The following is a 27,953-nucleotide window of genomic DNA, read 5'->3' as shown; positions in this document are numbered from 1 at the left end:
AGATACACCAAAAACGTTTTCCCTAATTTATGAATTTTTTACCAATAAATTAGAGATTACGATAAGTTGTAGGAATCAATAGTCCACAAAGAGAAAAAACATAGTACGAAACTCAAACATAGATTATTATATGTTAACATAAAATGTTTAATGTTAAGCTTTATCGTAAAATATTTAACGTTAAGATTTAATGTTAAGCTTTATCTTAAAATATTTAACGTTAAGCTTTAACGTAAAATGTTAACATTAAATATTAGATAAGTTAAACAGCTAATGATGCATTTGTCATGTAATGTTAACAATGAAATAACTCTAAAACGGTATTTATCCTATAACATATAATGTTAACATTTTACGTTAAGCTTTAAGGAAAATGTTAGCATTAAATAATATATATTAGACAGATAATGATGTAGGTATCAAGTAATGTTAACAATGACATAAATCTAATTTCTGGTTTATATGAGTTGTTAGTGAATAAACTTGTTTATGAAAAAATTATAACTAACAAGTAACAAAAGCAGTGACCTCATTGTGATATGTTATTTAACATGTAAAACATAAATTTAGATGTAGCTTATTAATTTATATATGATACAAATGAGGTCACTGCTAACTTTTGTAGTAACGGCTAATATAAATACTAACACCTAATAATGTCAATGTGAGGCATATATTTAGCGTAAGATGAAAATATTTACATGCTAACGATAAAGTAATGCAAGGCACATAGTTAGTGTCTATTATAAATGATAACAGCAGTTCCAGCTATGTTAAAATTAAAGTTAATCAATACTAGGAATGATACCGACCATTGAAACAACTTTAGTCAAGAACTAATTTTCTATAGATACAACCAATGATGCTATGAATAACAATTTTGGGCAATGGTTAGCACGTAAGATGTAAACTACCAGCTATTAGATTATATACCTTACTCTCTTCGTTTATTTCTCTGTCGTGTGCAGGGAAGTTCTCACCGAAGTTCCATCAATCAAAAACTAGATCTTGTATTTTTTCTTCACTCTGAGCATCCAGTTCTGCAGAAATTCAATCTTCTCGGTTCGCGGCGAGAGATTTGGTTCAATCAATTTTTGGTTGTGTTAGGAGTTAATCTTCTCTCCTACCTCGATGAGATAATTTTGTTGGATCCACAACTGTGGAAATAGAAAAGAGAAAAAAAAATATTGTGATAATGGATTAGGAAAGAAGAAAGAGCCAGCATATTATTATTCGGTAAAAAAATTTAGCGAGATACAAAAGGTAGAAGGAAGAAGAATGGGAAGGAACTGGCAGGGTAGGGGCAGAGATATGGGGTAGGATAAGGGCAGGGACAATATTGGGATTTAGAAGTATCAATAGTATTTAGAGTATTTACTTAATTATGAATTTTTCTAGGTATATGTGGCCTAATTTCTCTACTATATATATATATATATATATATATATATATTTATATTTATTTATGTCTGTGTATTTATAGACAAAAGCTAACAAGTGATTAGTAATTAAGTTTTTTAAGTAATTAATAATTAAGAACAATTCATTATTACAAGTACAAGAACAATATCCGCATCAAACACGACATACTATTAATTTTATATACTAATAGAAATCAGAAATAATGCTTATTCGACGTCACGGTACTAGATTAAAATCTCGAAAAAAGTTTGTGTTATAGTTGTGAGAGATTACTCAAATTAGCTCCATAGTTTTAGAAATCAAGCGAGGGAGTCCAAGCACCAGCAATAGTAGTCGGAGCGAGAGATGGAGAGCATTTCATCAGGAGACATCCTCTCGACCTCGTTCTGCCGCCAAGCCACTTGATTGCTACGGTTCTGTGCGTCGGCAGCTTGAGGATAAGCTTCAGTCTTGTGTTTCTGATATCTCATTCTTGTGTACAGCCTCATTGTCGCTACACAATCTTCGTATGGGTCTTGTATCCCAACATGAATATCATACCTATAAGCACATCAATAATCATCATTAGTTTTTTTTGGGTGTAAATGTTAAGTTTCCTAAATAATTACCATCAAAAATCATCATTAGTTAATAATCTTGAACATCAGATAATGGGTCTAATTGATCTCAAATGTTTTATATTACTTATTCGGTGCGTAGACACGAACATATATTATATGCAACATATGATATGAGGAGGCATACACACTCATCCATAGTATTTAAAATACAAAAAAAAAACTCTGTTGTACTATTTGAATAATTTGCGATTGGCAAAAAAAAAAACGAAATAAGCAGGTTGATGTATTCGATTTGGAGAGAAAAATTTACGGTAATAGCATCTCGTGTAAAATAAAAATGTCTAATTAACCATGTAAAGTGTTTCATTTTTTGTTGGATAGTTTAGCCATACAATCTATATATAATATGGTATATATGTAAAATATATATGTAGATGTCGATGAATACATTTTAAAACATGTTAATCTTTCACGTTTTGAATCCTCTCTTCCTTATAACTTTAAGCCATACAAAGCATGAATAGTTAACACCTAATAAATTAATTGATGATATTTTTTTGAGAAAGAATTAATTAGTTAGCAAAAAAAGAGAAATAATTAATTGATAATATTTGCTTCACATATGTATCAATATACATAACGTATGCATGCATCTATATTCACTTTCCAATATGTTAGACTCAAAAGTAAAGTAATATTACAAAAACAAAACTAGATATATTACCCGAGATAGGCTTGGGTTAAGTACTTGAGCGAATTGCTCAGCTTGCTTGTTTTCATCAACGGAAGGTATTTTGCAGTATCCCTACATACACCAATATACATACAAAATGATATAGAAATTCCACGATAAAAAAACAAGCTAACATAAAAATATAGGTTATATTGAAAGAAATATAGTTATAAGTATGTATCCTCTTTATCTTTTTCTTATAGAAATGTTACCTCATCATGGAAGAAGGATATTCAAGTTGAAGGCGGTCAAGATCGTGGTCGAGCCCATGTCCCACGAGAATCCTCCCTCTCCCACCTCTTGGACGAATCTTCGACATAGGTTCTCCATTACAAAGAAATTCTTGGATCTTTCTTTGAGCATGTTTCAACGGCATGGCGTCCCTTAGATTCTCCGGACGTATCCCGGTCGTCCCGTACCTATAGTTCGTCACGATCATTGACGGTTTCACGTACGTGTGGAACACAACGTTGTCACTCTCATCCGTTATGCAGACCCTTGCGCATAGATCCAACGACCCGTCGCTTCCTCCTCCTACCATCTTGCAAGAGAGTGCAACCACTTTTGGGGACCGCGAGGACGTGTAGTCGATCATGGCCTTATCTCTTAGGCCTAAGGCCGCCATACGAGTCGTCAATCCCTGAAAGGAAGAAATCATATGATATATATGTAAGAACATATCTTTCATGTGGTTGATTCTTTACAAGTTAAAATACGCAAATATGAGAAGTGAAGTATGTTGAGATAAGAACTACGAAGATTACAGCATTGGCGCTCGAAAATTGACATCTCTCTTGATGGGTCCTACGAGCGTTCGGGCTTTCCAGGATCATCATGCAGAATCTGCATCCGCGAAGGCTAAAAATGTTCTTGCATTCTTGTTTTGGCAATGGTCCTATTGACATTAATTACAGAATTAAAGATAAAAATACTAATTCATAGTGTATATAAAAACGATATATTTATCTTTATATATATATACAGATATTCGTGTTTACCTATGAGATGTTCCCGGAGGGACTCAAAAGATCGGCAATGTTTCTTGCAAACGCCACAAGTAGGCTCATGACCGGAGTGATAAGAGATCTTCATGTGCACCACTAAATGTTCCATTTTGTTGAATTGCCTATAACAAGCTGCGCACTTGTTCCTGCACGTGTACATATATAAATATATTTACCTTTTTTTTTAGTTTTAATCATTTTATCACATATAGAATTTGGGTATGATATTGCATGCCGCTCCATGAGTCTTCTTTTTTAATATTTTAAACGATGATCCATGGTACAACACGCGTAGGATGAAAAAATGGCTACCTTAGGGTTTCTGATGATTCTATAGATGATCTGTAGTCCATGGTACTTGTCGGGAAATTCCAACAAAAACTTAACAACTTAAGAGTAAGGCGATTTTAAACAGCTGCTTTGATGAGTATTCTTTTGTATTATAGCTTGTGTGTGAAGAATGGAGAAGGTGTAAGAAGGTATTTATAGATGTATGTAGAAGAAGGAAAAGAAAAGAAGAACTGACCATTCTCATATACGACCTTTTAGATTTTTGATAGGATTATTACGAGAACAGACAAACATAAATTGAAGTAGATGCCTTAATGCGGTGGGGTCGCTTCTCATGGTAAAAAGAATCACAATTTTAGTTCTCCTGTGTTTTGGACGATAACGAAGATGCTCTAGCTACTAGCATATGTGTGCACGTGTGTGTGAGCTTTGATGCCCAACGAGCTTTTAAACAAGAAAAGCTCAAGGGGTAAGTAACTAAACGACCGCCAAGTATTTGCATGGAACAAAACATACTACTAAGAACACTTGAGTAATTCTGCTTTATCAACTTCAACATTAGAAAATTGAAGTATTTATCTTTTCAAAAGGTAGCATACTGTTCAAAAATACTAAATTGTACTACTAAAAAAACCCTAATCCGTCTGCGTGACTGTGGTCATGGTAGGCGAGACTTAGGAACCTGTTAAAACACTTTCCTGGGTTTCGATCGATCTTCCCTTGAAACAAAATCACAATTATATGAAAATTTAAGAATTAGGCTTCTGGTAGTTCTGGTAACATACGATTTAATTAACTCTCTCACATTAGTCCGAATACATTTCAAACTCAAATCATGTAATATAGCTGTCATTCTAAAAAAAATCCACTCTATAATACTAAATGCATTTATATCATAATTGATCGAATAAGCCGATAAAACATACAAAAATACAAAGTTAGATAAGCTCTAGTCAAAACTTACAATATAAAAGCAATCTGAATAGTTAAATATCTATTTGGGTTTCTTAATAATAATAATAATAATAATAATTTAATTTGATATTGTATGTATTTAATATTTAATCTGAAAAAAAAATTAATTTGAATGACAGTAACATGTTTTCGATCGAATGAGAGTCACATATTTCAAATAAGAGATCCTAAAAGTTGTTAAAAACTAATTTGTACTTTTTATTTTTTAATAGAAAGATTTTTTTTTAAGAAACCACTGATGTAGATGACTAATAGACATGTTTTCGTGTTCTGTGAAATTTTCACTTCACAATTCTTTCTATTTTGTCGTGTGTGTGTGAATTCGTTAGAAACAACCACGTTTCTTATTAAAACAATAAGAATTTTCAATTCAATGGAAATGCCGTTAAAATAATGTCTGGAACATTGAGTGACAAACTGTTAATATAAATAAGACAACACGATGATATATAACACATGTTTTAAACTGTAATTTTTACTTTAATTATTTCTCTTGAGGATGGCATTCTTGAGGTTTAAAGTTTTTGGAACCTACACTTAGGAGACCACCTTTTGACCGATCAATGGGCCAAGTCCAAGATTCTAATTTATAGTGTCTGATCCAAAAAGGTTCCAAATTCTTATAAGCAAAATTAAATTAAAGAACGAAAAGATAATGGTCCTTTGGTATCAGACCATGTATATACACCTATCTCTTTCTGGTTGAAAATATTCCCTCAACACGTTTCTTCCATCATAATTTTCCCAGTACTACATTGCAGTTTCCCCTGTACTACAATGTTTTACTTTAAACTTACTAAGATTTCAGTTATTTGATTGTTTTCTCTTTTTCCTTTTGCGTTTATATTTGACAAAAAGAAGAAGCATGTTTATTTACGTTATAATCATTTTTTTTACGTTATAATCTTTCCCCTATATATTATTTGCAAAATTATTTTGACACGTACTCTCTACAATCAGTTTCACTAAATAAATATGTCACGGCATGCTAGAATTAATGACATGAATTATAGTTAAATATGATATGAACAATTATATGTAATATTTATTTATACTTTTGGTAAATTTTTTAGAATATGATAATAAATTAATTATACATCATCATTAAAGTAAATTTATTCACATTAAATAACATATAATAATATTTTAAAATTTTCGAAATATTATTGATTTCAAAAATTTTATTATTATACAATTTTATTACTAAAAAGATTTTCAATTCTTTTACACTTTTTAGCTTCTTTTATATATTTACAAATTTTTGAAATACTGTTTAGTTGTACTTTTTGATAATTATACAACTTTTTTATCAAATTTTTTATTAATTTTATACAATTTGATTTAATATATTTTATCCAAAACAAATAGATAAAAATCTATCTAAGATTATAATTTTAAATATATACATACCTATTTTTAAATATAATTTAAAATAAATAATTTATTTTTTTATCTTAATTTTATGTTTAATTAAATTAAAATTTATATTAACATATTGAAAGAAAATAATAAAATATAAAAGGACAATAATTTTTTTAAAATATAATTTAAATTTAAAAATTTATCACTGCACATAGTGTAGAAAAATACCTAGTAAGTAATGATGTTTGCTACAAATATTTTATTGTAAATGTGAGCATAATATTCTGATTTGTGGATTCAAACATAGATAAATATATGGTTTGGAACAATCAAGTCCATCGACTATTATTTACTTAATTCTTTTTTATTAATATTTAAAACTAAACTAGATCTTGACTCGCGCAACCGCACAGATATTTGTTATCATTTTTATCATTAATGTAATATATTCTTAATATTCAGTATGTTTTTAAATATTTATATAATTTTCTCAAATACAATAATATTTTAATTTGCATATTTGTCATTCTATCAATTGTTTCAAACCAATCAAATTAATATGACTTTTCCTATTATTAGTCATCTTCTCTCGTCTTCCTTTTTGATCTCTAATCTAACGATCGATTCTCCAACCTAAGAAATAGAAGTAATACTGTGAAGATGATTACTTAGTTCTGAACATAGAACGATTTTGTTGCTGTCGGTAATCCTTATGGACATGAGTTAATACTCTTATGGTATTCAGTCATGTGTTTGAATTATTAACTCACGTATTACAGAGCAAGAAGAACTATACACAGTAAATATATAGCTTTATAGATGAACTGTTTATAGATGAACTATAAATGAAATAAGACAATTGTTGATCGTATATTAATATCACTATAATCTCATTCTTATCAATGTACAATAGTTTAGATGTTTTATTCAAACAAAAGTTAGTTATAAATAGAAGGGAAACAATATAGAGCTAAATATATTATTAGGATTTTATTATTAATAATGTAAACCACTTTTTTAAAGAGGTCTATTTTGAAATATCACACATAAAAAAAACCATGATTTCTATTTTAATAGATAATAAGTTTGATTATATATATACACACACGATATATTGACGAGTCCAAAATTGCATATATAGAACAGTAAGCGTTTGACATGAGTATTCATAGACTTAATTTCATTCGTATCATATTTCCTCCTTAATTAACATCACAATCTACAATTATTACGCTACCGTTTTCCACATTTTATGTGTACACATCTCTTGTTCATGAAACCCTTGTTCCACATGTCTGGAACTTTGTGGTCTAGTCGTAAAAAATTGATTTGAGGCATCAACATATTTTAAACTCGATACACTTATTGAGTGAAACTAAGTTACATTATATTTTTAAACACCTACACTACTATAGATCTCTATTTTCGGCACATTTGCATATTCCTGATTTATCCGTGAGTTGCATTTCTTTTTAGAAATTAGTTTGTACCTCTTTATAGATTTGAAATATACCTTTATTAATAAAAAGATCTTACTTAAATAAATATAGTTTTGTATATATAGACAGCATGGCCTGGTTGATCCATGCACATGTATTTAGATAAGCAGGTATATTCTCCGTATGTCGAATACTCTTTTGTCATGATTCATGACTGCATCTATTCAAATATAATTAATATATATATATATATAGATATTATATTAACATATAAATCAAAGTACATATAAAATAATAATAATAAAAAGACGCAAAGTATGGAGCTCTTTCTTGAAATATACACTGGTTTTTTATGTGATGAGATATCCTTATATAACCCCGTATAATAATCAGTCTAATAATCATTCTAATATATGCCTGCAACTTATCCGAGTACAATATATTGATATGATCCATCTCAGTGATAGCTCAGAGTTTTAAGTTTTAACTTTTTAATTATACTGGAAGTACACAATAAATCACAATAGTAGAGAAAAAATCAAATCAACGTAAACTAAAGTTACACAACAAATTTGTTAGAGTGCAGTCAAACTAAGACAAAAAGAGATTTGTTTTTGTTTTCCTAATACTAAGCAGAAATTTAATATACAATATGAACATTGCAATCAAAGCTAAAACTTATATACAAAAAGCGTTAAGTATTAGAGAAATGCAAGAAAACATATCATGAATGTAAACAATTTATCAAACAATCAATTAAACATCACTTTAGAAATCAAAACAGAGTTGTATAATCTTTCTATTTTTTGTTTCTCCAATCATAGTGTCTAGCAACCTAGAGAACTAGATAATGTTAAACTTAAAAGATTATATATGAATTAGGTTCGAGTTTTGATATGTTTGCAAAGCACAATAACATCAATTCTCGTTGGATAAGAATGATTTGCTCACATAGATTATTTTCAAGCAATCAAATTAACTCCAGCTGCATTAAATTAAACTAAGATCATGAATTAGGTGATCAATCAAGTTCATGCATTAACAACAATCTAAGTGAAGAATTTTAATAAAGATTCTCTAATCAAGCAACCTTAAATATTCATCTATATTATTAAAATTAAAGTATATTTTGGTATTGTTTGTAAACATAAATAACAGTATAAATAAAAATTGTTTGGAAACATGGATACTAGTATTTTTAGTACTTCATTTTATTTACACATTTAACCGTTGTATTTACAATAAATTAGGTACTTCATTTTTGTATTTTTTTTTATTTACAGATTCTGTCACTATATTTAAAATAAATTTAAATTAATTACAATTCCAAAGATTATCTAAACAAATCAATATTCATATATTATCCATTATTAATATTGTACGGATATTAACTAAATCGCCTGTAGTAAAGGGAGATAACTTTTTAGTATAATCAATTTAGTTAATATTCGTACAATATTAATAATGGGTAATGCAAAAAATTAAAAATTTTAGTATGTTATTTCATTTAAAAATAAATGAACAAAAAAATCAACAAGTTAATATTTGAATAGTATAATTATATCAAGTTATAGAATTTTTAATATAATATTGTGTACAAATAAAAAAAAAATATACATCTATATTATAAAATAATATATTTTACTCTATATGTAAATTATAAAACATAAAAAAATATACATGGGATTTTTTTTTTATAAAACCACCGATTTATGAGTTTACATTAAACACAAGTTAAATCAAACATCCGCGCGGGAGAGCGGCTCAAGTTCTAGTTCTCATTAACTATGAAGTTACTCAGACATAACTAAAGAACACAAGATCAAAAGTAAAATCTGTATAATCAGTTTAAAGAAATAAATAGGGGTTCACCAAATTTTCTTTCGTCTCACAAGAGATCTAAAACCTAAAAGTTTGATGTAAAATAAAGTTTAGCTTAAAAATGGCTCAAACATTAGATATAAGTCAAAAACACTTCTCAGTCGGATTTTGGGAAAACCCAAATTAAAAATAAGAAAAATCAATTTTTTTTTTCTTTTTCTCGTATTGAAGGACAAACAAAGAAATCCTCAGTAAAACATACATAACTTTTGATATATCCGTTGGATCGACCCTAAACCAGGGGCAAGAGAAATCTAATTCAATTTTATGTCTTGTGTGAAAATTTGAACTCAATTGCAACGTCAAAAATCTGCTATACGTTGCTAAGCTTGTGATACATCTGAAAAATTATCCATTTCTCAATTTCCTTTTTGTATCTATTTCAACTTTTAGTTCCAAACAGGGACCTAAACCTTTAAAAAACATCAAAAGACACAAAAATACATATTTTGGCTTGATAAAAGATTCAAAACACAACTTAGAAAGTAGTAAAAATATTGATATATCACTCAATCGAGGTAAAATGTATTTCGTTCAATACGTAACTGAGAGAGATCCAAATGCAAATATGAGATACATGCATAAACAATGAATTGGTTATGGGAAAATATGAAAGGCATTATGGGACATTCGAACTTTCTCCACAACCACTCGTACACCTAAAGCAAATATAAGGTTCTTCTTTTGTTGTTTGCTTGTAAAATGAGAAAAAGAAAAAGTAATTTTCAAAAAAAGAGAGTTGAAAACTTTCACAGAACTTTTGAAAAGAAAGATTGGAAGATGCTTATTTGACTATGAAAATCAATAAGCGTTTTGGTATTCAGTTTGGTCAATGGACCTTTTTTACCTATATGTGTGGTTCAGCTTTGTATTTTTTTACCTATATATATGTCTCTTTTGGGTATATTGTTATAGATATCTTTCAACTAATTCATCCGCTGTATTTTTTCAAAAAATATATAAATCATGTATTATTTTATTTTTTTCGAATGAATGTTAAATTTATTCATATCAAAACTTTTTTACAATAACTTCATCTATAGTTTGAGAACTAAAAAGCTTAGGAACAGAGTCCCATTCACTTAAGAAAAAACTTTATCTATTACCAAACCGCACTTGCATAGCCCTTTCTAGTTGCTTGCATCCTCTTCCTCTTTGTAGAGTAGATATGTGATTTCTCATCTGTGTATCCAAGTATTGAATCATGTATTATTAACTGAAAGTTATGTAAATACATAAATTTTCATTTTGTCTTATGTTTGTGATAGATATATAAATTGAAACGAACTTGACATTTTTATTAGTAGCCAGTGTTAGATGATAGGTGTTTCATTATTATGAGTTCATGTTTCAAAAAGTGTGTACAAATGATGATATTCTTTTAGTTTATTGATATTATGATTGTTTTAGTTTCAAGTAATGATATTCTTTTAGTTTAGTTTTGGCCGTATATTATTTTAATTTAGAAAATACAACCTAATGGTCAAATATTCTAAAACAAATACCCATCTATCAACAAAAACTATTGTAATCCTAATTTCTCAATCACAATCTCATATCTACAATATTTCTCTACAAAAATGATGAATTTCCTAAAATAGCAGTTTTAAGAAAATTTAGTTAAAAATAGAACCTACTGATCAAAAATTTAAAAGAATGTCAATTTATCAACAAAAACTCTTGTTATCCCAATTTATGAATCACAATTTCAAATCTACAATATTTATCTACAAAAAGGATAATTTTCTTAAAATAGACGTTTTTGAAAATTTATTTATAAATATAACTCAATGATAAAAAAATTCTTAAAAAATGGCCATCTATCAACAAAAACTCTTGTTATCCTAATTTTAATCTACAATCTCAAATCTTCAATATTTCACTGCAAAATTGATAACTTTCCCAAAACAGAAGTTTACAGAAAATTTATTTAAAAATAATACCTATTGATCAAATAATCTAAAAGAATGCCAATCTATCAACAAAAACTCTTGTAATCCATATTTCTCAATCACAATCCAAAATCTACAATAATTCTCTACAAAAATGATGAGTTTCCTAAAATAGAAGTTATTAGAAAATTTATTCAAAAATAGAACATATTGATCAAAAATTCAAAAATAATGCTAATCTATCAACAAAAACACGTGTTATTCTAATTTCAGTCCCAAATCTACAATATTTCTCTATAAAAATGATAACTTTTCTAAAATAACAGTTTTTAGAAAATTTATTTAAAAAATACCACCTATTGATCAAAAATTCTAAAAGAATGCCCATCAACTAGATAAATATTGTTGATTTGAAATTGTGATTCAGAAATTGGGATAACAATATATATTTTTTTGATAGATGGGCATTCTTTTAGAATTTTTGATCAATAGGTTTTGTTATTAAATAAATTTTCTAAAAAATGCTACTTTATGAAAGTCATCATTTTTTGTAGAGAAATAAAGTAGACTTGGGATTGTGATTGAAAAATTAGGGTAACAAGAGTTTTTGTTGATAGATGAGCATTATTTTAGAATTTTTTATCACTAGATACTATTTTTAAATAAATTTCTAAAAAATGCTATTTTGGGAAAGTCATCATTTTTGTAGAGAAATATTGTAGATTTTGGGATGTGATTGAGAAATTAGGATTACAAGAATTTTTGTGATAGATGGACTTTCTTTTAGATTATTATATCAATAGGCATTTTTTTAAATAAATGTTTTAAAAACTGCTATTTTGGGAAAGTTATCATTTTGTAGGGAAATATTGTAGATTTGTGATTGTAATTTAGAAATTAGGATAGCAAGAGTTTTTTTTTTGATATATGGGCATTTTCTAAGAATTTTTGATCATTAGGTTATATTTTTTAATTAAATTTTCAAAAAGCTGCTATTTTAGGAAATGTATCATTTTTGTAGAGAAATATTGTAGATTTGAAATTGTGATTCATAAATTGAGATAATAAGAACTGTTGATATATGGGAATTTGTTTTGAATTTTTTATGAGTAGGTTCTATTTTTAAATATTTTTCCTAAAAACTGCTATTTTAAGAAAGTTATCATTTTGTAGAGAAATATTGTTGATTTGAAATTTTGATTCAGAAATTGGGATAACTATAATTTTTCTTTGATAGATGGGCATTCTTTTAGTATTTTTGATCAATAGGTTATATTTTTAAATAAATTTTCTAAAAACTGCTATTGTAGATTTAAGATTGTGATTAAAATTTTTGAATTACAATAGTTTTTGTTGATAGATGGGTATTGTTTTAGATTATTTGATCAATATATTTTATTTTTTAATTAATTTTTAAAAAACTGCTATTTAGGAAAAGTCATCATTTTTGTAGAGATATATTGTAGATTTGAGATTGTGATTGAGAAATTAGGATAACAAAACATTTTGTTGATAGATGGGCTTTCTTTTAGATTATTATATCAATACGAATTATTTTTAAATAAATTTTCTAAAAACTGATATTTTTGGAAAGTTATCATTTTTGCAGAGAAATATTGTAGATTTGAGATTGTAATTTATAAATTAGGATAACAAGAGTTTTGTTGATATATCGACATTTTTAAGAATTTTTATCATAAGGTTATATCTTATAATTAAAATTTTCAAAAAGCTATTATTTTAGGAAAGTTATCATTTTTATAAAGAAATATTGTAGATTTGAAATTGTGATTCATAAATTGGGATAATAAGAGTTTTTGTTGATATATGAGATTTTTTTTTAATTTTTGATCAAATGGTTCTATTTTTAAATAATTTTTTTGTAAACTGTTATTTTAGGAAAGTTATCATTTTGTTGATAAATATTGTTGATTTGAAATTGTGATTCAGAAATTGGGATAACTTTAATTTTTCTTTGATAGATGGGCATTTTTTTAGAATTTTTTATCAATAGTTCTATTTTTAAATAAATTTTCTAAAAACTGATACTTTATGAAGGTCATCATTTTTGTAGAAAAATAAAGTAGATTTGGGATTGTGATTGAAAAAGTAGGATAACAATAGTTTCTGTTGATAGATGGCCATTATTTTAGATTATTATATCAATATTCATTATTTTTAAATAAATTTACTAAAAACTGCTATTTAGGGAAAATCATCATTTTTGTAAAGATATATTGTAGATTTGGGGTTGTGATTGAGAAATTAGGATAACAAGAATTTTTTTTCGATAGATGGACTTTCTTTTAGATTTTTATATCAAAACACATTATTTTTTAAAAAAAAAATCTAAAAACTGCTATTTTTGGAAAGTTATCATTTTTGCAAGGAAATATTGTACATTTGAAATTGTAATTTAGAAATTAGGATAGCAAGAGTTTTGTTGATATATGAGCATTTTCTAAGAATTTTGATCATTAGGTTATATTTTTTAATTAAATTTTCAAAAAGCTGCTTTTTTTGGAAAGTTATCATTTTTGTAGAGAAATATTGTAGATTTGAAATTGTGATTCATAATTGAGATAATAAGAGTTTTTCTTGATATATGGGATTTTGTTTTGAATTTTTGATCAAATAGTTCTGTTTTTAAATAAATTTCCTAAAAACTGCTATTTTAGGAAAGTTATCATTTCGTAGAAAAATATTGTAGATTTGAAATTGTGATTCAGAAATTGGGATAACAATAATTTTTCTTTGATAGATGGGCATTATTTTAGAATTTTTGATCAATAGGTTCTATTTTTAAATAAATTTTTTAAAATTTGCTATTTTATGAAAGTTATCATTTTTGTAGAGAAATATTGTAGATTTGAAATTGTGATTGAAAAATTAGGATTACAGTAGTTTTTGTTGATAGATGGGTATTCTTTTAGATTATTATATCAATAGTCATTATTTTTAAATAAATTTTATAAAAACTGCTATTTAGGGAAATTCATCATTTTTGTAGAGATATATTGTAGATTTGGGATTGTGATTGAGAAATTAGGATAACGAGAATTTTTTTTGATATAAGGAATTTTTAGATTGTTATATCAATAGACATTATTTTTAAAAAAAATTTCTAAAAACTGTTATTTTGAGAAAGTTGTCGTTTTTGCAAGGAAATATTGTAGATTTGAGATTGTAATTTAGAAATTAGGATAGCGAGAGTTTTTGTTGATATATGGGCATTTTTTTAAGAATTTTTGATCATTAGGTTATATTTTTTAATTAAAATTTCAAAAAACTGCTATTTTAGGAAAGTTATCATTTTTGTTGAAAAATATTGTAGATTTGAAATTGTGATTCATAAATTGAGATAATAAGTGTTTTTGTTGATATATGGGATTTTGTTTTGAATTTTTGATCAAATGGTTTTATTTTTAAATAAATTTCCTAAAACTACTATTTTAGGAAAGTTATCATTTTGTAGAGAAATATTGTTGATTAGAAATTGTGATTCAGAAAATGGGATAGCAGTAACTTACAAGAAAATGCAATAAGTAATGTGCGAACAGTTTTTAAATATATTTAATAAGCCAAAGTTATTACTAAATCATTGATTTGCTTATATAGCTGGGTATATATGTGTAAATCCTTGATTTGCTCATATAGTATTTATTAGGGGTGGATTCGAATATCCATTCAGATTCAGATCTATTTGGATATTTAACTAATTTTTGGTATTATTTTTTTGAATTGGGTTCGGTTTGGTTTTTCGTATTCGGGTTTTTTTGCTCAGTTTTACTATTTATATCTAGTTTTGTCATCATATAAGCAGTACTGAGTGGAAACTTTATTAATTGGATACTGTAGATAAATAGATAAAGAGAGAAGTGTAAATATATGCTCGAAGGGAACCGAAAAAAGAAGAGAGGAAGAAGGTGGCAGGGAGACAGCCAGACAGGTGAGCAGAGGAGCTTCTATATTCCTCCGAATAATTAATTAAATTTTGAGACAATCTTCTTTGCCTAATCCCAACCCTTGACTCATTTATTTAATCACTCCCACTTAACTTGTTAGTTGGGACTAGGTAGTAAAGTATGCACAACACACCCATAAGTACATTTAATATACAACATATCCTTGTATATTTAATAAGCACAACATACAAATATGTAAATTTAATATATAACGTAGGTGTATATTCAATAATCAATGAATGGTCTCATGAAATTTTGAAATATTTTTATATGGATTTCTCAACTATATGAAAGATTTAAATATTAATTTATTTTTAACTATAGATATCCATGACATGGAGCGATGCTATGTAACGTCGTGTAAGGTCATGATTAACTCCGGTCTCTTAACTGGGATTCTTAGTTTCGGATAAGAGATGGTTTTTTTAGCTTTTAACTAAAAAAAAGCTAAAAACCGTTTGTACATAAACACGCATAATAAATTTCGTACACACGCATAGACATAGTTTCATTCTTGATTCTTTCAGTACATAAACATTCTTTTGTTAAAAAAAAAAATTAAGAACCATCTTTTAAGTAAGAGATATTTCATAGCCGAAAAATATAAAAAAAAATGTCAAATCATGAGTTAAGAACTCCATATAAAAGACCGTGGTCAATCATGCTCTAACTTTTTTTAATACCTTTTTTATAGCGCAAAGTGCTCGACATTAATTGGCGTATGTAGCTCGTGGTTATCTAAGATGGCTTGACTCTCTCTTAGTATCTGAGAACGATTCTTCCTCTTCTTAGATACTTTTGGTTTTTAGTATACGATCGGGATAGGTCTGTATCCCTTGACTATTGTTATGGGTGTGTCTTATTGTCCACTGATGTCTTTGTTGTAAGTTTTTCTTCCTGTGGTTGAAGGATCTGATGTAACCCCAACTCTTTATTCAATACAAATTTCAGATAAACAAAAAATAACAGGTGAAAACATATATAATCCACGGTCAAATTTGGCTTTAACTGAGGAAAAAGTTACGTAGTAGTCTAACTAGTAGGTATAAGATTGAAAAGCTTCAATTTGTTTTTATACAGACAAAATAATAAAAATGTTATTTTGTTGTGAATATTTTAAACGTTGATGAATGGAATTCTCGTATTTGAGTTAGCAACTTTTAACTGATTTTTTATTTATGAAATATTCAACAAGAGAATAAAGCTATGTATACAATGGACCGTGATTTCCGTGAACACCCAACTACAGCTCTATATATATGTCTATATAAACATGCATCACGAAATCCCACACTTCCCTCAGTAGTAACAATCTCTTTCTCTCTCTCTCTTTATAAGTAGAGTCTTTATCACACAAACAAACAGAATAAATCAGAGAATCAAAGGATAAGAACGAGGACAAGATCAGAGAAAGGAGAGAATCATCAGGAATACAAGAAAGGATTATGGACAGTTGAAGAAGACAACGTTCTTATGGACTATGTCCAAACTCACGGCAAAGGCCATTGGAATCGCATTGTCAGGAAAACTGGTCTCTCTCTCTCTCTCTCTCTCCCCATATCCATATCCGATCCATATACTTTTTTGCTAATATCTAGCTAACATACATGTATATACATACATATATATATAACTACTTGATTTGGTAATAATTTTAGGGCTGAAGAGGTGTGGAAAAAGCTGTAGACTGAGATGGATAAATTATTTGAGCCCTAGTGTGAATAAAGGCAATTTCACTGAACAAGAAGAAGACCTCATTATTCGTCTCCACAAGCTCCTCGGCAACAGGTACGTCTACCTGAGTCCTCTTTCTATAAATTTACATTAATATTATATAACATGTCTTCACAGATAGACTTCAACTCTTAAGACACACTTGCAAAAAAATTTATTGTTTTTCTATCGAACTTAACTGATGTAATGTAAGTTTAATTTCAATTGATGTTATTCCTAAAAAGTTTTGTAATGTTTCTGTTTCAAAAAAAAAACATTTTCAGACTTTTGATATGTTCAAGTATATATTAATATCTCCATTTATGACCTCTCTCACACTGTTTATATATATATATATATATATATATATATGAATATACGCATAATGCATTACTCATTTATGAATGATATACAAATGTCAACAACATCATATACATCTACATATATGAGTTATACAGGTTATATATAATTAATTTTATAGAATGTGATTTTGTCATCTTAATTATGATGTTTTCTGCCCAATCCAGATGGTCTTTAATAGCTAAAAGAGTACCTGGACGAACAGATAACCAAGTCAAGAATCACTGGAACACCCATCTCAGTAAGAAGTTCGTCGGAGATTATTCCTCCGGTGTCAAAACCACCGGAGAAAACAAAGCGTCACTGCTACTTGCCACAGCTTCTTCTCGTCAACACCAACAAGACAAAATATGCGACAAGAGCTTCGACGGCCTCGTACCAGCTTCGTACGAGAATAAACCAAACGCGGATTTGACACATAGGAACGTTGTAGTGGGAAATACTAATGATCCAAGTCTGTACTTAAAAGAAAGAAACATCTTTGATAGCAGTAACGCTTTCTGGTTTAATGAAGACGAGTTCGAGCTCATGAGTTCATTGGCTATGATGGATTTTGCTTCGGGTGATATTGGCTACTAGGCTACTAGCTAGTTTGTACTTGTTAAGTGTGTTTAACTGTATTAATTCTGCTTCACTATGGATATTGATTTAATTAATAGAAATACGATCGACGAGTGTTTCTCTATATTTTCCTCATAATAAAAAAAATGTAGTATAAGTACGTTTTTAATTAATAAAAACAGTGCAATGAACTGAACTTTTGTTTCTCCACTTCTCTTCTTCATATGCCTTGCTTAAGCACTGAACCTGTCACGTTGCTCTTACAGTGCTTTCACAAGAGTTGTAGATATTTTTTTATCAGGAAAAAAATTAGTTTTTGGTATGAGTGTAGTAATTTTAAATATGACATGTTACGTTTATTATGTACGGCTAGTTACTGAGAAACTTCATAAAATCTTTGTTTTTCTCTGTTTTCTTCATTTTCTTCATTTTCTTCATTTTCTTTACATTTGCAGTTATTCCTTGATAAAAAAAAGAGCTGCATAAAGTTACAAAAAAAAAAGAGAGAGAAAGAGCTGTATAATATGTATGCGGTGAATATGAATCTGATATATAAACCAAGAGTCCAAATTAATGTCCTAGCTGCAGTTCTGCAAGTTGTATATAACTGCGAAGATTAATAGTCATTCAAAAATCATATGCATGGCACAAGTTGCATATTTTTCAATTTTGAATTTAAAAAAAAAACAGAAACATAATATTGTCACCGTGAGGCGTAAGCATGAAACATGAAAAATTATTTTAGGGCGCCAAAAAAACTGTTGAGTTCTGGATTAGAGTCAGAGATTCCTTTTCTATACAATATAGTAAATAACTAAATATATTATTCCAACCTAAAGAAAGGACAGATAAGAATAGGTAAAATGATCTCTACGTAATAGAACTGTACTTCCACTGTTTAGCTCACAACGAAACTGTTATAGACTGGTCACATTACGTTTTTTCTTTTTTTTTTGGGACAATATTGGTCACATTACCTTGATATGGTATCTGCTGGGTATAGGTACGCTGTCCATTCTAAATTAACTATATGAATGATAGTAATTTTTTTTTTTGAAACTGCTGATAGTAATTAAACGGTTAACTTTAATCTATTTCACGTATTATTGCGTAATAGTTTCTTTCATATTTCGTGTGCTTTCTGATAGTTCAGTTTCGTTTTTTTTTTTGAGCAAACTGATAGTCCAGTTTTTGTTTCTTCATACAGTGATATATAAATTTGCGTACGGGTCGACATTGTATGGTATGACAGCAATTAACTCCTCTATGGTATGACAGTAATTAACTCCAGAGAGGACACACAATACTTTGGGTAACAGCAATAATTGATTTTTGAACCATTAACAAAAAAAAAAACAACAATTGATATAAGCCACATAATATGTCGACAAAAAAAGCCACATAATATCTTTTCCATTTTATTGTTCTAAACCGTAATCATCTTTTTAAACTATAAACAGTAATAATCTTGGTGTAGCCATATTTTTTACAACTATTCTCATATCACTTACTTTTCATTTGTCTATATTCAATTATTTTCTAATCCAATTGTTTTGGATTACCAAAGACATTATGCGCCAAAGCTCCTAATCTCCTAATGCATCCGCTCGGGATCCACCTTAAAAACAACTAAATTTAATGATAAAAAGGCCTTCAAATTATTTTTTATTTAAACAAGGGACCATAAGTTTTTATTTTATTCAAACAAAGGTCCATAAATGTTTTTCTTAATCATCTATAATTTAAAAAAAAATAAAAAATTTGCCCGCCCAATGAAAAGTTAAGCCAGCCCTGCTTACCTTGAGTACAATTTTTATGTCTCAGGTACTTTAAAAAGGTTTTTTATTCATTGTTAGGCATAAACGTTGCTTAAGTAGTATGATGTTTAAAATTGTACTCAAAGAGGTTTCTTCTCTTAGCTTTGTTAATTAATATATAGAATCCATGGTTTTTGTTGACTACAAAAACAAGATGTTTATTTGCCTTGTAGAAAGTATTAAGACACTTTGTCAAAAAAAAAAAGTATTAAGACACGTGATATTTGTAAAAGGGCAATAGTTGATCATATTCATGAATTGGATCTTTTGGTCTAGTCATAATTAATCATAATTCGTCGGACAAAGCCAACGCTCAAATTTAAAGACTCTCGACTGTTGTGGCTTGTTGAATTCCGATTTGTGGGAAGTTTCTTATTTGAATTCCAAACTAGATCGTTTTTGGGTGCATGTTTCCCTTTCTCTTAGCGTTTGAGGAATGCAACCTGACTTATAAGGATATGAGTAACCCCGGTCTTTCAACAGAGATTCTTAACTTATGATTTGATATTTTTTTGTTTTGTTTTTTTTTATATATTTTTCGGCTAAGAGACGGTTTTTATATATCTTATGTAAGAGACGGTTCTTAGTTTTTCTTAGTTAAAAATTAAGAAAAGTTAAAAATCTTATTTAAGAGACTATGGTTAATCATGGTCTAACATATTTCATAAGTCCTTGTCTCCTTACACGCATTTACTCTGCGACTTCAAGGTAAGTAAATGGAGGCAATAATTCTCGTATGAGATCGATCGTGTCATGAAAAGAATGCCAATTATTGTGATAAGAAGCAGTGTCACTGTTATTTATAAACGTTTATATTTCTCTTTAATACTTTTTATTCGCTTACATGATATACAAGTATGTTCTTAAACAAGTAACGATTTTTATGTGTTTACATAATTGTATTTTATATTTCCCATTATATTTGTGTATGTGTGTAAATTAAGGAATTAATATAGATAGATATCCATATACTTGTTTTCGATTTTTTCAAAAAAAAAGAAAATATAGATAGATATCCATATATTCAGAAAGTAAAATAAAAACGTGTCTATGATAACTTTAATAATGCGTACCTGTATAGTTACTGAATGTGGGTACATACTCTAGTCTCTATGTATAGAGTCTATCGATAATGGGCCTAGTCTAGGAGACCATAATTTTATCAAGAAAGTACCATTCATTCGCGGTTAGTACTTTTTGTAAATAATATCCGTAGAACTTTTTCGAATCAAAAGGTGTAGTTGGCAGCTAGGTAACGAAATCAGAGATCTACTTTCCTGCAAGAAGCCACCAACAAAACAACTGGGTGAGCATTACGGTCACCCGCAAGTTAGTACTTAGCAGATACTAGCATTGACGTAACTAATTAGATCACTATTATGGAGAATCTCTCAAATGGGTGCAAAACGTGAAAAGAGACTGAAAAAAAGAGAGCTTGGAGAGTTCACAAGATCTGACCGGTTTCGCCGGTTCAGAACTTAGAGAAAAGATTAGTCCAAGCTGAGAGCTGGCCCAAAAACTTAGGGGTCATAGAAAATTTATTAAAGATTTCAACTAAAATTAGTATTTTAAGAATTTAAGAGCCTAAATTTTTTTTTTGGGAGACTATGTCCATATATTTCATTCGACTTTATCCAACACCGGCTATATCGAAACTTGACCCCTACTATCAGCTCGCCTCCACGGCCAAACAAAGAAGCCCTAACGTGGATTTTTTACCGTCTTCAAACCAACAAGAAACAGAGAATGTAGCCCGCTAGTTCAAATTCGGGGTTCAAACCTCGCTTCTCTATCACATCTTCTCTGCATGTATTTTCATTTTGTTGGACCCGAACTTTCAGACAATTGGTGGTGCTCCTAAAAATGTGTACTGCTACATTATATGGCTAAGGAATAGTTGTCTGTATAATCTACACATTCCATACATGACCTTAGTCTATCAAGAAACCTAAATTTAAAAATGTAAACTATATATATTAATTGAAAGCATTTTAATATGAGAGTTATATATGTTAGAGAAATATATTTAAATTTCTAGAATAGTTACAATACATGTCTTTCACTATGTTTGGTCCATCCAAACTAACCATAAAAATAATAAGCAATTTACAAAAATCATTATATTTTTTAAAAATAAAAACTACAAAATTATCAAATATGATTTTAAATATATGAAACTAATAATATTGAATAATAAAAATTTATAGCAATTTGTGTATCCTTTATACTTTTTAATTTCATATTATTAAAATCAATTAAGCAAGCACATTAACCAAACAATAAAAAAAATATTTTGTATATGTTATATTTTAAATTTTTAAAATGACTATAAATCACTAAATTATTAAAAGTTTCACATTAAAATTTTGTGACCAATAGTTTAGTATTTTTGTTATAAAAGACATACAAATGAACATAAAACCATATGAGTAAAAAGTCTCACTTAACATATAATACATATTAAAAATATGTGCTTTTAATATAATCTAAACTAGACTATATACCATAATAAAAATCTATAAATATTTTAATTTATTAAAATTAAAAATATATATCTTACTTAAATTGATAGACCACAATGTCCGATGATCAAAGTAGACCACAATGTCCGATGACCGAAGTTAACCCACTAATATGTGGATTCCAATAGTGCAATGTTAAATTATTTGGTAGCCAATTGAATATTGGGACTATCCCTCAAAGGCCGCTAATCCAAGGCCCCTTGTTTTTTTTTCTACAATTTTGATAGAGACTGAAAAAATATATAGAATGAACAAAATCATGAATTTCAACTACCAGATATTATCAGTCCATTTGACCCACTTGCTTTATAAAAAATCTATTTTTTTCTTTCTTTTTTTTGTTTAAAGTAAAAAAAAGGTTTTTCTTCTTTTTTTTAGGGAAATTTTAACCCTATAACCAAAAAAAAACTATATTTCATCATCTAACCATATAACCCTCTCTCTCTTTATTTCCCTTCCTATCTCTCTCTACCTTCTTACTACAAAACTAATATTTTTCCCATTATAGTCAATCTTTTTTTTAAGCAAATATCAAATCTGTAAGAAGCTTTCTCAAAATGGCACTCGCTTACTCTATCGCATGTCGTTCTTTCTTGTTAACTTGCCAGTGGCAAAATGCCACGCACTTGTATTATAAAACGGTAAGAAATAAATTGTAAGCACTTGTATAAGTAACATTGATGCAATTTTGTACTCTAAATATATGAATGACGATTATAAGAAAGTTGTAATTATATCAATGAATATAGAATTGGGGTGACGAGCTTTTTCTTCGACAGATGATGAAACCATACAAATTGATGCTGATCCCAAAAAATAGATTTGACACTATCTTCATCTCTTGTAAATCATCCAGCATTTACTGGTCCATTTGTGGACAATGCCAACAGATTGAGGTGATTTGATTGTGGTCTATAACTTTGCGAGAAATATATTCAATAGTATCAAAAAGAAATGTAGAATCAATAAATCTTCCACATCCGCAGTATACAATTGGTTTACCTTTCACGTGTAAGGTGAGTCTATCAAGACAATACAATATGAGGTACATTTACAATCATCACAACCAAACGAGTTGAGATCCATCTCTTCAGCAAGAAGATGTGGGAAAACTAAAAAACAGTTCTAAAAATCTTGTAAAACATAAAAACTAACCAGACTCAAAAAAAATAAAAATAATCAGACTCAAAATCTGTTGAAGGCTCAGAGTATTGCATAATGTGCTAAAGGAAGAGTTTATCAGACTCTTCTCATACAAGAGGTGTCAGAAATAATTAAGCTTTATTCATCCTCGCCTAAAACAAATATTAATATTCAATTGGTACCATAATCAAGTCACTCTAATTAATAGATAATAAAAATGATCTGATCAAAAAACGGTAGAACAAATCAGTAGACAGACAATAGATTCAAAAACTCTCTTTTTTTTTTATTCAAGAACTTTGAACCAGAAATAGAATTGAAAAGGTGTAGGGATGCTCATATTCTATGGGTGTAATGTGAGTCTATCAAGCCAATGGCTATTCAGTACGAGGAATTACTTTTACAATCATCGCAATCCACAACCCCCCAATTTACAAGATTCAACTTGCAAAAACATTCAAAATAAACGAGAGTAAGAATGAAAATTATCAATGGACATGCTGGCGAATAAAAAAAATAAAATTAAACTACTAAACATCAAAAAAAAAAAAAGATGGAGGCTCAGAGTATTGCATAATGTGCTCAAAGAAGAGTTTGTTAGACTCTTCTCATACAAGAGGTGTCAGAAATAATTAAGCTTTATTCATCCTCGCCTAAAACAAATACTTTCAAAACCAATATAGAAGAAACAAAAGACACTCGCATAGATCCTAAATCGAAAAGACAAGTTATAAGCGGCGGAGACAGACGCACACGAATTAGGTTTTGTTTCAGTTGATGATGGAAGAAGCTGGAGAACCATTAATCCTATATATAGATACTCAATGGGCCTATTTAAATTGTAGGCCCATTAAAATTTGCGGAACCTTGTTTTCATTCATCAGCAAGATTAAGAGCCCATTAGGCCCACATAACAGAAACTGATAGGTGCGTCTTCGACAAAATAAACAAACATCCTAGTCAAGAAGAATAAATAAACAAACTCTCGGGGAATCTTCAAGGTATACAATTAGTGAAACTTTCTTCACTTTAGAAGCATACTACAATCGTATACCACAATGTTGACGGTGAGCTAACCTTTTACGGTTTCTATAACTTGTTGTTTGTGTGTTTGGTATAGGCAGTCTTGTACAATGTTGTTACTAAGCATTCTTCAACGTGGACATACAATCTTGGATTATCTATCCTTTTTGTTTTCTGTTGGCCACAAGTATGGCTAAATCATTGATAAACGTATTTTGATTTTTATTTGCTAGTGGTAGTTACGAGTAACATAACTTTCTTACGGGCCGTTTAAGCTCTTCGGAATTGCTTACTTCTTCATAAGCTTCTTGTTGTCGATGTAGTTTTGATTTGAGAAGTAACTGCTACTAATTCCATTGGTGGGAACAAAAGGTGCTTATGCGTAAATCATGGCACTATTGATATAATCAAACATTCAAATGTGTTAAAACTTGTGAACAATATTCTCTTGTGCACGGAGCCGGTCCTAGGAATCTTAGACGAGATGCAGATTTAAAAAAATTGGCCATTTTCTGAAATATGAACTTAGGTTGAAGACAGGGAAAGTTAGTGGTCTTAAGATTTTACCACTAGATCAAAAGAAACTTTTGAGAATATGTGGCCGAAATTGTTGTTATAATTAAGTGTCCGGAAGCAGTGGTTTCCTTGGCCCGGCTCTGCTTGTACATTTACGTTATGCTCGTATTTTATCATTAAGTGATGGTATGCCGTCGTTGAGGTCTTTTATGGTGGTTTACATTGAAGAACAATGTGATCAGTAGAAAGTCAATCTATGCCTTTGTCCCGATTGATCTAGTAAGGCTTTCTGATCCGCTTTAAAATACTATCTAGACAAACTTACTTAACAGGTGTTTGTTTAGACAATTCTACGAAGCTGCAAATATCTGTTCAGACAATGCTACTAACCTAAGTTCCAACCGGCTTTTCTATATACACACATGTCACGTAACTTCGTATGTGAGGGAGTGACGCACCATTATAGTAAAGGCAAAATGATTCACACTACAATATTTTTCTCAAAGCTGAATCAATACTTCCAGAAAAGAAAAATACTTCAAAAATAATAATCAAATTTTTAAAAAGTTAAGCAATGGAAACGTTGGCGCCAGCTTCTTCAAGGTGCTTCTTAGCTTCTTCAGCTTCATCCTTCGTCACACCTTCCTTAAACTTCTTCGGCAACCCTTCGATAAGCTCCTTCGCTTCCTTCAACGCCAAGCTAGTCAAAGCCCTCACCGCTTTAATCACCGCGATACGCGCACTGCTCGGCACTTCGTTAATCACCACGTCGAACTCCGTCTGCTCCTCCACCGCAGCCGCCGCACCGCCACCGTCTCCCGGAGCAGCCACAGCCGCCGCAGCGGGAGCTAACGAGAGCGGCGACACACCGAACTTGTCCTGAAGGTAGTCCACGAGGACGCGGGCTTCCTCGAGAGTCAGAGAAGAGATCTCGGACCCAATCTTCTCGATCTTCTCCGGAGCTTCGACGGCGGAGACGGGACGGAGGTGGGTTGCACGGTGGGTCGGTGTGGAGGAAGGTGAACAGATGCGGAATGTTGTGTTGGGTCCGGAAGGGAAGAAGCCATGGGGAGAAGCGTGAGTGAGGTAAGACGAGGAGCGGAATGTGGTTGCGATGGAGAGAGACGTCGCTGCCATTTTGCACTCTTTGGTTCGTGTCTCTCTGTATGTGTTGGTTTTGATTGTATACGAGAGATGAAGAAGAGGGAGAGGATAGGAAAAGCGAAGGATAAGGGGTATTTTGGTCAATATATAAATGCTTACTATGCTGTACGTTCTTTTATACACATAGATGAGAAAAAAAAATTGTAACAATTTTGGTATAATTGTATATGCGATGATTGTATCGCATAGTAACAATTAATCACAAACAAAAAGAAAAATTAATTTTAAATAGCTAAATTTTTGTAACAAATTACAAGTTACGCACGATAATTACTAATTTTTATTTTTATTTATTACAAAAGCATAAAATAATATGACTTGTGATCAAATGGCATTACACTTTTTAAAATAAACGAAAGCCACAATACAATGTGATTCTTTCGGACCTGAACTAAAAACCATTTATTATATGATCCTTTGTACAAGTATTTATGTGTGTTTATGGTTAAAAATGGTAGTTAAATTGTATTGGTATCTGTTTTGATAGCAAGTTTAGGAACAGAGAGACAACAAATAAACCAAAAAATACCTTCGATCAGAACAGAAAATAGTGAATCGGGCTTTGTTATCCTTTGGATTCCAACAATATATATGGGCCTTCTCTCGCATGCCGGCCGGAAAGACAGCACATCGTGAAAAGAAAAACAAAAAAAAAAAAAAAGATTTTGATCATTTTCTTCCATCTTTTTGGCTAAATTAAGTTTTGTTCTTATACGCATTTACAATTCACAGTTAATATTGGAGTTTGAAATTTTTGCCTTAAGTATCTGCCATTCGACTAAGTATAAAAAATTTAACGAAATGATTATACTACGTACAAGATTTATTTTACTATATTTAGTAATCACTTTTGTAACTTAAAATGTAGCGTTTTTATGGATTAACTAACCCTTGTCATAATCATTTTAATTGCAAAAATAAAAGGCATCAAAGTGACACTTATCAAAATAATTTAAACTAGAAAATGAAAGACATCTGATAAGATTAGTATATGCACAGCACATGTCTCACATCCTTATCAAAATAGATCTGCCGTACCAACTTAAAACACATATTCGGATTAGTTCAAACAGAATTAGCTAAATTCAATCGAAAATAATTTAATATTTACTTGTTTCTCCCAGCAATATCACGAGATAGCCTACAAAATACATAAAATATTGGATGAATATTTGGACGTGAGAAAACGAAGAATATTAAGAAAATGCACAACTGCAACCGTTGTTTTTTTTTAAAGATAACTGCAACCGTTGTTTGAGTGAAGATCCGCACATAAGTTCAAACTTTATCACAACCAAGGAGAATAGCCCACAATTTTAGGTTTAATTAAGTAGGCTTAATTTCTATAAGTTCAATAAGGGTTATATTTAGAATATTTAGAAACTCCTTAAACTTCAAATTTGTGGTATTTTATAATCTTAAGATTTGTTGATTAATATTTAAGAAAACAAAGAAGAAATTTTTGTATTTCTGAGATTTTTTTCTTTTCCTTCCATAACATTAATTTGATAGATTATAAATATTATTTTATTCTTATTATTCACTTTTCCCAACTTGTTTTGTTATTCTAAACTAGTACTACATAGTCCTACCAAAAACAAAACTAGTAC

At 29.4% G+C, this 27,953-nt stretch overlaps 3 protein-coding genes and 3 non-coding genes across 6 annotated transcripts; 1 reads left to right on the top strand and 5 right to left on the bottom strand.

The window, feature by feature from the left end:
- Positions 1-153: 153 nt before the first annotated feature.
- LOC103837008 (RNA exonuclease 4) lies at positions 154-9,496 on the bottom strand. Its single transcript, XM_033281306.1, has 5 exons — positions 3,714-9,496; positions 3,480-3,610; positions 2,928-3,355; positions 2,707-2,787; positions 154-1,962 (listed from the first exon to the last, which is right to left on the bottom strand). The coding sequence occupies exons 1-5, from the start codon at positions 3,877-3,879 to the stop codon at positions 1,722-1,724; spliced, it is 1,047 nt and encodes a 348-aa protein (XP_033137197.1). The 5' UTR covers positions 3,880-9,496; the 3' UTR covers positions 154-1,721.
- Positions 9,497-11,758: 2,262 nt separating this feature from the next.
- LOC103837047 (trichome differentiation protein GL1) lies at positions 11,759-18,527 on the top strand. Its single transcript, XM_018654665.2, has 3 exons — positions 11,759-17,055; positions 17,183-17,312; positions 17,765-18,527. The coding sequence occupies exons 1-3, from the start codon at positions 16,998-17,000 to the stop codon at positions 18,174-18,176; spliced, it is 600 nt and encodes a 199-aa protein (XP_018510181.1). The 5' UTR covers positions 11,759-16,997; the 3' UTR covers positions 18,177-18,527.
- Positions 18,528-23,697: 5,170 nt separating this feature from the next.
- LOC117128748 lies at positions 23,698-23,793 on the bottom strand. The gene has a single exon (XR_004452141.1). It is a non-coding gene; the product is annotated as a small nucleolar RNA snoR1 (small nucleolar RNA).
- A 178-nt stretch (positions 23,794-23,971) lies between these two features.
- Positions 23,972-24,059, bottom strand: LOC117128774. The gene has a single exon (XR_004452164.1). It is a non-coding gene; the product is annotated as a small nucleolar RNA snoR8a (small nucleolar RNA).
- A 139-nt stretch (positions 24,060-24,198) lies between these two features.
- Positions 24,199-24,294, bottom strand: LOC117128747. Its single transcript, XR_004452140.1, has one exon. It is a non-coding gene; the product is annotated as a small nucleolar RNA snoR1 (small nucleolar RNA).
- A 1,325-nt stretch (positions 24,295-25,619) lies between these two features.
- On the bottom strand, positions 25,620-26,441 carry LOC103837006 (50S ribosomal protein L12-3, chloroplastic). Its single transcript, XM_009113337.3, has one exon. It carries the CDS (start codon positions 26,314-26,316, stop codon positions 25,747-25,749), a length of 570 nt encoding a protein of 189 aa, XP_009111585.1. The 5' UTR covers positions 26,317-26,441; the 3' UTR covers positions 25,620-25,746.
- Positions 26,442-27,953: the final 1,512 nt, after the last annotated feature.

The sequence above is a fragment of the Brassica rapa genome, chromosome A09 (genome assembly GCF_000309985.2).
Source record: "Brassica rapa cultivar Chiifu-401-42 chromosome A09, CAAS_Brap_v3.01, whole genome shotgun sequence".
Lineage (NCBI taxonomy): Eukaryota > Viridiplantae > Streptophyta > Magnoliopsida > Brassicales > Brassicaceae > Brassica > Brassica rapa.
The sequence above is the reverse complement of the archived record's forward strand: the minus strand, read 5'-3'. Positions and strand labels throughout refer to the sequence as shown.